The 13,872-nt window shown below is 44.2% G+C and overlaps 1 protein-coding gene across 2 annotated transcripts in view; it reads left to right on the top strand.

Annotated features, from left to right (window-relative positions):
* The window catches only part of TTL (tubulin tyrosine ligase), a 37,919-nt gene extending 31,891 nt beyond the window's left edge, over positions 1-6,028 (top strand). The window contains exons 7-8 of one of the 2 annotated variants that reach the window (XM_042933033.1): positions 899-1,007; positions 2,546-2,630. In XM_042933033.1, the coding sequence (XP_042788967.1) occupies positions 899-968 (70 nt within the window). In that variant the 3' untranslated portion in view covers positions 969-1,007; positions 2,546-2,630. Of the gene's footprint in view, positions 1-898; positions 1,008-2,545 lie in introns of both variants that reach the window. The other variant, XM_042933032.1, reaches the window with a different exon arrangement.
* The last annotated feature ends 7,844 nt before the right edge of the window (positions 6,029-13,872 follow it).

The raw sequence follows: 13,872 nt of genomic DNA, 5'->3' as shown, positions 1-13,872 counted from the left end.
CATTGTAGGCACAGTGGAGCTAGAAATGGTATGTAAGAGAAGAGTGTCACATGCACCAAGGGGAGGAGGGGAGAGCCTTCAGGAGGGGGACATAGCATCCAGTGGAACCATGCCCCATGCCAGGCGCTATGGGAGTTGCACAGATGAACAGAATGTGCCCTCAAAAGCATGATGGAGGCCTTAAATGTAAGGGAAAGTCAGACGGACCTTATCCTCATATGCTGCTGGTTTTTCTAAAGATTCACTTTCATCAGGTCGAAACCCCTCCGTGGTTCCCCACATCCATGTCCTGGAGGAGTTGAGGTGATCTTCCTCCACAGGTTTAGGAGAAAGTCCCAAACCTACAAGCGGCAGTATTAACACACAAGTAGCTCTTTCATTAGGAGCCAGGCCTTTGCCACGCGCTCAGTGGCTGCGACATGGCGGGTGTGATTCGTCTTGTTCGGCACTCCCTTCAGCCAACCAGTACTCGTTAGTACCCCCCAACTCGCCAGGCCCCGTACTGGGCCCTGAGTCACAGTCATGAGCAGAGATGCAGACCCTGCCCTTAGAGAGACTGTGGGCATGACAGAGGACCAGACAAATACAGATTACAAGCTGGGACATTTTATCCTTGGTAAAGGATGTGAACGGTAATATCATTGAACAAAGGGCTGCTGTTGAGGGGTGGTGTTTGGAACTGAGTCGGAAGGAGGAAGGAGAGGTGAGCAGACTGAAGCAAGGGGGAAAGCAGGCTGGCTCACATCTTCTCTTCACCACATCCACCTCAGCCTGCCCGTTTTCCCCTGTTCTTGCAGTAAAGGTTCTGTCCTCCCTCGTGCTCCGTGCCCTATCCCCACTCCTGTCCTACGTCCCCTGGCCTTCCTCATTCACAGTATCATCCTTTCTCCCCCTTCAGGGTGTGGTTCCCATCAGCACGTGGGTGCACAGCAGATTTCCACAACTGTCAGAAAAGAGCCCTCCCCTGATGCCATGTCCTGCTCCAGAGACTCCTCCTCCCCACTCGGGTCAGAGCCAAACTTCTAGAAAGCAGCGCCTGCTCAGGCCGTCTCCTCTTCCTCTGCCCTCATGCATGCCGTGGATCATTCTGGGCTGGATGCTGTCCCCTCCATCCCGTAGAAACTGCTCTAAGGTCCCCAGCCGAGTCCACGTTGCCAAGTCCAGCGGCCCCTTTCTGTCTGCACTTCCCTGAGCCTCTCGGCAGTGTTTGAGGCCGCTGCTCACACCTTGCTGAGACGCTCTTCTGTTGTGGCTTCAGGCACACTCTGTACCGGGAGGGTTTGCCTGAGGAGGGGTGGGCAAGATTGGCCCCTTGTTCCTCATCGCCCTGGCTGTTTGTCTTCTCTATTACGCTTTCTCTGAACGTGATCTTATTCAACTTCATAATTTTAAAACCACCAAATTGCATCACAGCCAAAGTTCCAGACCAGTGTCTGCACCGGCCTGCCCACCGTCCTGCAAGGATGGCTGTGGCTGTCCGAGAGGCACCCCTTGCCCCAGGCTCGCCTGTCCCCGTGAATGACCACCTCCCCTCTGCACAGAATCTAAGCTGGAATCCTGACCCAAATCTGGCCTCCTTCTCTCCATTACCCTCAGATTCTGGCTTGAGGCTTGTCAGCTTGGCCTCCAGCCTTGGCAGTCCCCTGCCGTCCACCTCCCCTGCCCTCGTTCTCCCACAGGTCATCCTCCATCACCGTGGACGCTTTTGCCAGGAGCCTCCAACAGGGACCTCTTCTTCTGCTCTTGCCCCTGTAAAACCCCCTCTCCGTGCACACTGCTCCTCCATGGGCGCTGCCCCTCTTTTCCCCCTCCCCCAACATGTTCTCTCTTTCTCTCCTCCTCTCCCCTTCCCTGTTTTCCCCCTCCTTCTGCCTTTTTGGGTCTGTCTCTCCTCTCCTCCATCCTCTTTTCTAAATTTTTAAAAATGTTTTTACTTATTTTTGAGAGAGAGACAGAACATGAGCAGGGAAGGGGCAGAGAGAAAGGCGGAGACACAGAATCCAAAGCAGGCTCCGGGCTCTGAGCTGTCAGCACAGAGCTCAACACGGGCCTCAAGCTTGTGAACCGCAAGATCATGACCTGAGCCGAAGTCAGACACTTAACTGACTGAGCCACTCAGCCCCCACCCCCGTCATCCACTGTTTGTCTGACTTCACTCGTTCTCCAGATCTTGGCTTAGCTGTCACTCCTGGGTGACTCCTTAGCTGTCTTTCCTGGAGTTTCCTCAGCCACACAGAGAGGGGGCAGTATACCCACTGCAGACAGGCCAGATGAAAGACTTACCCTTGAAAATTGCCCGTCTTTCCTGCCGGTGAGAGCAGGAGCTGTTTGTCTGTTCACCTGAGACCTTCTAGAAATGTTTGTTAATGGGGTGCTTTATCTTCATGCCATGCCTCGTGCAGCATTCGTATGTACGGTGGAACCCAGTTTTATAAATTTGGTCACGAGATGGAACATCTAGGGCAGGTCCTGGTGATAAACATCATGACTTTTCATGTGCATTTTGATGAACATCTTCAGTGATATTTCTAAAAACCCGTTTCAGGAAGCTCTATGCAGAACTGTGCCAGGGCATCGTGGACATAGCCATATCCAGTGTCTTCCCGCCCCCAGACGTGGAGCCACAGCACGTCCAGCCGGCTGCGTTCATCAAGCTGTGACCCAGGGAGGCGCCCAGAGCTGCCTCAGAAGAAGCATGAGCTCCTGCTCCAGGGGAAGGTGAAAGGTCAGGATCGCTCGTTCCCAAGCCAGAACTGGAGAAAGAGAGGCAACCGGCCAAGCCGTGATCGAAGAGAGAGCATGAGAAAAAAAGGCGACTTCCCCGAAGAGTGGTTGCTCAGGGGTTCCCAGGTGGTGCTCGCAGCACTGCTGTCGAGATGTGAAAACCGCGGCAAACTTCTCTGAGGGGAGAGTACAATATTCTTCTAAGGGGAAAAGACAGGGACTTGATTATTTTATGTTCTCGTTCTTTAAAAAAAAAAAAAAAAAAAATCCAATTTTTATCCTAAGGCAGCATTGTGAGCAGCGCCTCTCCTCCCTGGGGATCGAGACTGTTGGACCTTTGGTTGGTGTCTTTCCACCTGCTGCAGCCTTAGTGCCTTAGCTCTATGCCCAGCTGCAACCCTTTTGTCTGGGACAGGGATCGGATGTGATAGCTTTCGGGAGGTGGCCGATGTGTTCCCCGCCCATCCTTCTCCACAGCACCCTGCCCGTGGGAGTCTGGACAAGCATGCACCAACAGCCCTTGGTTCCGTGCTAGGTGCCACCTCGCGGCAAAGGGGGTTTTCCTCACCACGTTCCTGATGGCGTTTGGTCAGTCACCTGTCAGGGTTGCTGTGGGCTGGGCACCAAAACGGCAAATGCTGCTCTCGATCTGCTCTGTGCATGTTTTAGAAACCAAACAGCAAGTTTGCCACAACATAAGCATCAAATAAGCATGAGAGAGAAAAAAACATGATGTCTTGCTTTACTTAATAGTTGGGTATGGTGGATCTTTGAAATATGATGATTCTCAGTTATCTTGGTTTTAACCAGAACTCTACATGCACTTTTGCAAAGTTCCCTTTTGTTCTCTTTTTGTTGTTGTTGTTGTTGTTATTGTTGTTGCCGTTTTAACTTTTGTAAAAACCCCTCTAGGGGGCAGGAGAGTAGAATTCCACATACACCCCACCGCCGCCACCAGGTGGCACTGCCCCAGACCCAGGCGGCTTTCCTCCATTTTCTTGCTCTCCAAGCACCTCCCGCAGGAGCTGGAAGAGGTTTTCTTCCAGGGTTTTGTTCTTTTCTCTGCTTCTGCCTCTTGACATCAGGGTGAGGCTCCGAACGAGTGTATGTCTGGCCTGGGAAAGACATGGTTTCAGAGCTCCACAGAGCATCTTATAGGTCAACAAGTGTGTCCTATTAGGTGTAGTTTCCATTTACTGGATCAAATATTCTGTAGATTTTTCAGGAGGCTGCATCACTACCAGTGGGAAGAACAAGATGCTACTTGCGTTCAGCGCGAGCTGACTGAACAGGTCCTCCAGAGAGTGTGCTGGGAACCACAGCAGGCCCCTTGTCCAATACATGCTTGTTCTTCCTGCGTGTATATATGTGCTCCATTATTCTTTCTACTTGTCACCAGACAACAGTTCTGTAGTCAGGGAGACTTTTAAAAAGAGAAAAGAGAGCAACGCCTCCTCAAACATGATGAGATGTGGGAGCTTACAGTGAAGAAAGGAATATTTCATAGATGCAGCAGTGGGTGTAGGATGTGATGGCATTATGTCGGGGTGAAGGAGAAGGGCCCAGCTGGTTTAGCTTTTCTGTGAATTTGGAATTACAAGACAAAAGCCTGGGTGGTTACCCAGCAAACAGATAATGAGGTTTGCATCCAGAGCAAAATAAAACAGTTAGTGGTGGAGGTGTCAGTCTTGGAGGCCCAGCACTGTTGGGTTAGTGTCTAGAAAGTCTAAGTGTCTGAGTCCTTGGGAGGTCTCTGTGGACTGGTTTTGGGGAAAGCATGGAGGTTTCTATAGTGCTATCACATGTGAACGCAGATTTGTAACAATCTTTTCGACCCGAATTAAAGGGACATTTGAGAGTTTTCCAGCGCTTACAGTGACAGAGCTAAGAATAGATGTTGGAAGTTCATGGATCTTGATGGATTTTCTAAGAAATTTAAATCAGTAGCATATACGTGAGGGGAGTAAGGCTTTAAAAAGAAGGTTCTGCTTCATTCCTCACATGGTTTCAAATAAGTGTCTATTTTATGCATTTATTTTCAATCAAGTGAGATGGTTGCCTCCGAACTGTTCCATACCCTTCCATGATATCCTTGGCACAGATGGTTATGCCTCGCTCTTCAGTTAGTCTTTATATGTGCAGTCCGAGTACATTTCGCCAGTTGCTGGGGGAGGAGGTGTTCTTTATTTGGAGATGATTCCAGTCTTGGTGGTGTCATTTAGCTGCACAGTGTGAGATGAACTCGTTAACCTCACTGTGCCTTAGTTTCTTATCTCATGGAAGAAATTGTTGCCTGACCCAGGGACTACCTCAAGGGCGTTTAGTGAGGACAGGTGAAATTAGGAAGACTCGAGAACCTGTAGTACCAAGGTTCTCAGTGTTGACTGTATGCTGGACTCACTGGGGAAGCTTTTAAAAAATGTTGGTGTCTACACCCTCCCCCTCTCTCCCACCTCTGACCAATCGAATCCAAACATCAGGCATCAGTATGCTCTGAGATGCCTTCAACCACTGCTTGAGAAGGAAAGACAAATGCATTATTACCTTAGAATAATCAGATAAGGCCTAGGACCTTTTTTTTTAAAGTTCCTTTTGGAAGGACAGGCATTTCTTTAAGAATGACCATGTTGTTGCCCTGATACAGGCAACTGCTGTCTCAGCACGTTCTCTTTTTGCTTCCTGTCCCAGCATTTGTAAACGCAAACGTGCTTTCATTTACTCACACAGTTTGTGAAGCCCTGACAACAAATGTAAACAGACAGGAATTTATAAATCTGTTAAATATGTGTTAAGATTATTAACGCTTGAGAGAAAAGCCCCTTCCCTCACACTTAACTCCTGGCGTAATCCTAAACTCGATTTTACCCAGAACATTGAAGTGCCTCCGTGTCTGTAGGATACAGTGGAGCAGGTGCCGGCATACTTCCCAGCTGACTTGATGTTTCATACTAGTGCCTCAGGATCATTATCTCAGACTTAGCAGTGCTGGAAATGTATGGGATCCACGGAATCCGCAAGCAGCGGTGAAGCTCCCAGAGGGTGTTTTCATTGACAGCCAAGGTTGTGTCCAGCACGTGTGGACCCAGCCCTGTTGTGGGCGTGGGGGGGACTCTACTAGAGAAGACAAGGTGCCAGAGTTAGGTTTCCTGCAGCATGTGGCTGCTGTGGCGAAAATGCAGTGACACACTTGTCTCTGATCGTGAACACAGAATCTGTACCTAAGAGGAAATGACTTCTGAAAATAAGGTGATTTTATGAATGTTTAAAATTCCCAGAGCATTAAAGTAAAGTAATATTTCAAGTATTTTTGTGCCCTTGGGTTCTATCATCTTATTGTGGTTGTTGACTGTCCTAGGAGAGCACTGGCTATTTGAATCCATGACTTCGTTACTCAGAGGTAGACAGACCTTTTTTTGGAAAGGGTCAGATTAGTAAATATTCTAGGCTTTGCAAACCAAACGGGTTCTTTGTTGCATATTCTTCTTTTTTTTTTTAACCAACTCTTTAAAAATTTAAAACAGAGGCATCTGGGTGGCTCAGATGGGTAAGCGTCTGACTCTTGATCTCAACTCAAGTCTTGATCTCGGGGTCATGAGTTCAAGCCCCGCATTGGGCTACATGCTGGTCATGGAGCCTACTTTTAAATTATTTTTATTTTTATTTATTTTTTTTAGTACACACAAACACAAGCCAGATGTGGCCATTGTTTGCTGATCCCAGCATGTTACTGAATACATAAGCCAACAGATTGTCTTTTGAAAGTGTAATGAGCTCCTCTAGGGTGAAGCTTTGGAACAATTTCCACAGCCAAAATCCAGTCCATGTCTTATATGTCTTGTATATTGTCTGAATCATGATGCAGATTGCCAGATGAGTCCCATGGTTGTGAGAAGGGAGGAGGTAGAGGGGCTTTCTGAAAGGATTCTACAATCAGCCAGAAGGCCATGAAGTCTTTACTAAGACTTTACTAAGGCCAGGTATATGGTAAGTCTTGCATACCTCTGGCAGTTAGTGTCATTTATGTAAACTATAGTTAACTTGTGACTTCATGCATGATGAGGCTGAATGCTCTGGACATCTTTCCCATATATGGCTGCTTTCACTCCATAAACACACTTCTGACACAGAGAAAGGGCCTTCCATAAATGCAAACCCTGGCTGGTTAAGCACTCCAAACAAGTTTCTGATATGCTATATAACACATACCCACTAGACACCATGTAGATTGCACAGGCAGGGTGCAGGGACAAGTACACATGGACCCGCGCAGGAAACTATTTAGGATCCTGAGAGTGGACAGGTTCAAAACTTGTGGAGGACTTCTCTTGGAGGCTGGTCCTGCTTGCTGTCAGTAGCTGCCCCTTCTCCTTAAAGAAGCTGGGGTTATCCCATTAGCCCCAGAGGTTCAGTGATATTTTAAAGATGTCTTCCCCAAAGCATCCCCAAAGGCAGATTGAGTGTTGGTGTCCTCTGAAAATTGTCTCTCCATGAAAGCAATGGGAACACTGGCAAAAACTGTCTGGAAGTTAACCAAAGGTTTGCAACAATCCAGAAATATTTATTAAAGAAAAATGGTTGCACTTTGGTAAGAACAGCAAGTTTTGTGAATTTTTAAATCGCTCTATTTTCATCCCCCTTTTCCTAGCTCCATGGTAGCCTTGGAAATGAAAAGCCCCACAATCATGGTGAAACCCAGGAGTTTAGCAACCATGGGAGGGTACAGAGTGGGGTTGGAGCTCCTCCAAAGCCCCTTTCCCAGTGAATTGTCATTATTTGACCTGTCTGGCAGTTCCATCTAAGTCCTTATCTCAGGGCTTGTCTTTGACATTTCTCAAAGTGTGCCCAGTGTAAACAACCTTTTCCCTGGGTGAGTTTGTTAAAAATAATCAGCAGCAATTGTTTATTTAGCACCTCAATTTCCTGAGTAGACTACATGAGTTAGAACGAACAACAAGCCAACCAAAAAACTTAGAAGGAAAAGGTGAGGAATGAGATGTCCATTGGAAGTTGTGAAAAGTTTCTGAAGACTATAGAAGGCCACACACATGTATAGGGCTCTGTGCATGCCTGGGGAGACCTAAATTGCCTCAGCTTATATGACCAGGAGGATCTTCACAAGCAGGAAGGATTAATGCAGAGCTGTAAACTGCCTCCCTGGGCATGAAGGCATGCCCAATACACACACACACACACACACACACACACACACACACACACACACACACCCTTGGCAAAGGCTGGGAGACTTACTAGTCCAAGTGTTTAAGGAAATCTGTCAATCATTAGTTAACCACTAAGCTAACAGCAGAGACTTCACTGGCCACACATCAAAGAATATAGCCTTTACAGAATTATTTCAGGAAACTCTAAAGAATAAACAGCAACTATTAACCCTGCAGAGGATAGAGTATCTGGCTTCCAAAGTTGCCCCATTATATTATTAAAATTTTCCGATATTCAACCCGAATTATGGGGCATGCAAAGAAATAAGAAAGTATGGCCCATGGAAGGAAAAGGCAATCAGTAGAAACCATCCCTGAGGAAGCCAAGGCATTGGTCTTATACACAAAGACTATCTAAAATGTTTAAAGAACTGAAAGAATGATAAGAGTGTTGTGTCAGCAGAGAGAGAATATCATTAAAGAGATACACATTGTTTTTTAAATAGAACCTGGTAGGAATTTTGGCATTAAAGAGTACATTAGTGCAAATGAAAAATTCAGTGGAGGTGTTCAAAAGCAGGTTTGAGCTGGCAAAAGGAAGAATCAGTGAATCTGAAATCAATCAAGATCATCCAGTCTGAGGAACGAAAAGAATGAAGAAAAATGAACAGTGCTCCAGACATGTATATGTTTACCAACATATATATAACAAGAGTCCTAGAAGAGAGGAGAGAAAGAGGCAGAAATCATATTGAAAGAAATTGCAGCCCAAAACTTTCCACTTTGATGAAAAACGTTAAATGCATCCAAGAATGAATGCCTGGGTAGCTCAGTCAGCTGAGTCTCTTTTTTTTTTTAATTTTTTAAATGTTTATTTTTGAGAGAGAGAGAGAGAGACAGAGGTGGGCAGGGGAGGGTCAGAGAGAGAGGGAGACACAGAATCTGAAATAGGATCCAGGCTCTGAGCTGTCAGCACAGAGCCTGACGTGGGGCTCAAACTCATGAACCATGAGATCATGACCTGAGCTGAAGTTAGATGCTTAACCAACTGAGCCACCCACGTGCCCCCAAAGTGTCCAACTCTTTATTTTGGCTTGGGTCATGATCTCAGGGTCATGGGATCAAGCCCCACATTGGGCTCCGTACTGACTGAGGAGCCTGCTTAAGACTCTGTCCCTCTCCCTCTGCCCCTCTCCCCCATTCATATATGTGCTCTCTCTCTCTCAAATAAAAAATAAATAAAATAAAAAAAATTTTAAGTGCATCCAAGAAGTCCAACAAACTCTAAGTGGGACAGACTCAAAGAGATCTACACCAAGACACATCAACCACTGAGAAAATAACTTTAAATATACAGTAAAAGAGACAAGGGACCTAAAATGTACCCTAGAAAATACCTATTTAACAAAAAAGGCATTAATGAAGAAATAGGGGAAGTAGATATAAAGCATATAGAAAACAAATAGCAAAATTACAGACACAAATCCTACCTTCTCAGTAATTTCATTAAATATAAATGGATTAAATACTAGGACCAAAAAAGCAGAGACTGGCCAAATAAATTACAAATCAACCATAATCCAACTTTATATTATCTACAAGAGACACAATTTAGATGCAAAGATACAAATAAGTGAAAGTAAAAATATGGGAACTATGTATCATGCAAATAGTAGCTCAGAGAGAGCTTGAGTGGCCATAGTAATATTAGACAAAATAGACTTTAAGAAAAAAAATTGTTACTACAGGCAAAGAAGGACATTTATAATGGTTAAGAGATCAATCCATCAAACAGGTATAACAGTTATAAAAATATGCACCTAGCAACAAAACCCCAAGAAATATGAAGCAAAAACTGGCAGAATTGAAGAGAGAAATAGTTCAACAATATTTGGAATAGTTGGAATAGTTCCAACAATAGTTCAAATTTTCAGCCCCTCATTTTCCGTAACTGAACAGCAAGTCAGAAGATCACCAAGGAAATAGAAAACACTGTAAACCAACTAGATCTAAGAAATATCTATAGATAATTCCACCCAACAAAGTAAAATACACATTTTTCTCAAGTGCACATGGAACATTCTCTGGAATAAACCATATGGTATACCATAAAGCCTCAGTGAATTAAAAAATTGTTGAAATTAGGTGCCCTGTCTGGCTCAGTCAGTGGAATGTGCTACTCTTGATCTTGGGGTAATGGGTTTGAGTCACACTTTGGATGTAGATATTGCTTTTAAGAAAAATTTTAAGAAAAATAAAAATTACTGAAATAATACATATGTTCTCTGACTACAATGGAATAAAATTAGAAATCGTTAACAAAGAAATTTGGGAAAATCACAAATATGTGGGAATTAAAAACAGTCCTAAGTAACCATGGATCAAAGAAGTAACAAGGAAAATTAAAAAGTACTTTGAGATAAATGAAAATGGAAACACAACATACTAATACTTATGAAACTCAGCTAAAGGCATGCCTAAAGGGAGATTTATATTTTTTTAATGACTATATTTAAAAAATAAATCGGGATGCAGAAAAAGAGGATCTCTTCTGCATTGCTGGTGGGAATGCAAACTGGTGCAGCCACTCTGGAAAAAACTATGGACGTTCCTCAAAAAATTAAAAATAGAACTACCCTATGACCCAGCAATTGTACTACTAGGTACTTATCCAAGGGATACAGGTATCCTGTTTCGAAGGGGCACATGCACCCAAATGTTTATAGCAGCACTATCAACAATAGCCAAAGTATGGAAAGAGCCCAAGTGTCCATCGATGAATGAATGGATAAAGAAGAGGTGGTATATATATATACAATGGAGTATTACTTGGCAATAAAAAAAGAATGAAATCCTGCCATTTGCAACTACATGGATGGAACTAGAGGATATTATGCTAGAGAGGGTATTTGTCAGAGAAAGACAAATATATGACTTCACTCATATGAGGACTTTAAGACACAGAACAGATGAACATAGGGAAGGGAAGCAAAAATAATATAAAAACAGGGAGGGGGACAAAACATAAGAGACTCTTAAACATGGAGAACAAACAGAAGGCTACTGGAGGGGTTGTGGGAGGAGGGATGGTCTAAATGGGTAAGGGGCATTAAGGAATCTACTCCTGAAAGCGTTGTTGCACTATATGCTAATTTGGATGTAAATTAAAAAGAAATAAAACTAAAAAAAAACATCTCAAATCGGGGCACCTGGGTGGCTCAGTACGTTAAGTGTCCAACTTTGGCTCAAGTCATAATCTTACAGTTGGTGAGTTCAAGCTCCACATCTGGCTCTCTGCTGTCAACACAGAGCCCAATTTGGATCCTCTGTCCCCTTCTGTTTCTGCCCCTACTCCACTCTATATCAAAAATAAATAAACATTAAAAAAAAAAAAAAAAAAAAAAAGATATGTCTCAGGGACCTGGGTGGCTCAGTCGGTTAGGTGTACAACTCTTGATTTCGGCTCAGGTCATGATCTCACAGTTTGTAAGGTTGAGCCCCAAGTGGGGCTTGAGCTGGTGGTGTGGAACCTGCTTGGAATTCTCAATAAACTAACTTCTACCTTAAGAAATTAGAAAAAGAAAAAAGAAAAGAAATTAGAAAAAGAAGAGTTTAAATACAAAGCAATAATAAAGATGAGAGTAGAATTAAATGATATAGAGAATAGAAAAACAAATGAGACCTTTTCAAAACAAATGAAAATGGATGAGACCAAAAGCACAAACTCTGAAGATGGTCCTTCAAAAAGATCAACAAAATTGACAAAGCATTAGCTAGACTGACCAAGAAAAAAAAATAATAAAGAACTCAGATTACTAAAATAAGGAACAAAAAGGAGACATTCCTAAAGCATAGATAAAAAGGGATTAGGAGGATCTATGAATGATTTTATGCCAACAAATAGATAACCTACATGAAATGCACACATTTCTAAAAAGACACAAAACTGATGAACCTGACTCAAGAAGATAAAATCTGAACAGACCTAACAAGTAGATTGAACTAATAATAATAAGTCTTTTCATAGAGAAAAGCCCAGTAACAGATAGCTTCAGTGTTGAATTCTAAGTGTTAAAAATGTAATGCATCCATACAATGGATTCTTAGTCATGAAAGAAATGAAGTATTGAAAGGTGCTGTAACATGGATAATCCTTGAAAGCAGTGGAGAGATAGGATGATCAACCCTTTTAAAACTTGTATTCTAAAGAGACTTGGTAGTTGAAGAGAGACAAGTGATCAGTTAGTTGTTTTGTTGTTTTGTTTTGTGTAACAGCTTTTCCAGCAAATTTGTATGCTGATGCAAATAGTTGCCCCAGCAATAATCTCCTCCTTCTCTGGCCTTCTAGGAGTCCTTGACTAGGGGAGAGGAAATGAAGGAGAGTTTTCCTTAAAAGGAGCAGAGATAGTAAAGGGGAAGAAGACAGAACTTAGGTTACAGCTGCACACATCTTGGTAGGTTTAATGATATCAACATAGAAACAGAAGGTAACTTAAAAAAAAAAACTTTTCTTTTAACGTTTATTCATTTTTGAGAGACAGAGCCTGAGCAGGGAAGGGGCAGAGAGAGAGGGAGACACAGAATCCAAAGCAGGCTCCAGGTTCTGAGCTGTCAGCACAGAGCCAGATGCGGGGCTCGAACTCACAAACTTCAAGATCATGACCTAAGCCAAAGTCGGATGCTCAACCAACTGAGCCACGCAGGTGTCCTAAACGGTAACTTTTAAAAGTGATATAGGAATGAAAACAACCAGCTGACCTAGGTAAAGGTGAAATTGACAGGAGGGATGGATTCCCAAGGGGCAGGAGGACATTTTTCAGGAGGTGGATTAATTCATTATCTTAATTGTGATGGTATCGCAGGATTTTTTTACCACAATACCCAGGATTCATTGTCCTGCCGCTTTGAAGAATGAAGAGGTGGAGGGGTGCCTGGGTGGCTCACTCGGTTGAGTGCTTTCCCTTCCCTCTGGTTCCTTCTCAGATTCTACCCTTATTGGCTTCATAGCTCTAGGTGCTGGGTTGTCCATTCCTGATTGGCTCCTCTATGTTGTATGAGGGGTGGTCTATGGCCATACTTAGGTCTTTTGTCAAATTCCTGAGGGAAACCTGAGGGGGAGTAGGTAGGCTCTGTTACTTTTCTTAAGAGGAACCTCATGCCTGAGGGTGTTGCTGTGGTCAGACACACCCAGCATTGTTCCAAAATACGTGTTTTTCCCCACTGAGGGACCTCAGGCCCTAATCTTTCCCTTTCCGCCTACTGAATCCTATCTTCTATCGTAATGGCCTCATGGGTTGTACACATAGGTCAAAACTTAACGTTTACACTTGAAATGTATTTTATGTCAATTGTGTCGCAATACAGAATACAACTGTTAGACACACACACACACACACACACACACACACACACACAAAGTTGAGAAACAACTGCAGGCATTCCTTGATAACCCCATATTCTGGGCTGGTAAGGGATTCATAGCACTCATAGAAACTTAAAGCTGGACGTCTCCTTGGACCTCCCCTTGGATGTACGGCCTCCCCCTCCCCCCAGGCCTCGGATCTAGATGTGGAGAGGGGGTAGAGAGGGCAGAGCACTCCTTCCCATTCACTGTGAAGAGTCTTCACGACTTCAGAGTTGGGTAGAGACAGCAGTCTGGTGCCCAACATCTACTTTTTTCCTGAAGCCAAGGTCAGCATCAGGCATCAGCCTCAGAAAACGATCAAGGAGAATAGGAAGGGAATGAATCTCTGATGACAGCTCTCCTCCGGGCCTAATCAACAGTGCGAATTTACGTTGAACAGATCACACGCTGAATTGGGCTCAGAGGTAGCGTGAAGCCGGCTTCTGCCTTCCTTCCCGCGGAAGGGGAAATGGGTGGGGAGACCACATTCTGGCTCCGTACAGCTTTATCCCGGCCCGTTCACTCCAAGGTTTAGGTTTCAAGTCGGCGCAGAAAAATCCAAGGGCCAAGGCCGGCGGAACC

The sequence above is a fragment of the Panthera leo genome, chromosome A3, assembly GCF_018350215.1.
Source record: "Panthera leo isolate Ple1 chromosome A3, P.leo_Ple1_pat1.1, whole genome shotgun sequence".
Taxonomy (NCBI): domain Eukaryota; kingdom Metazoa; phylum Chordata; class Mammalia; order Carnivora; family Felidae; genus Panthera; species Panthera leo.
This window is presented reverse-complemented; position numbering and strand designations above follow the sequence as displayed.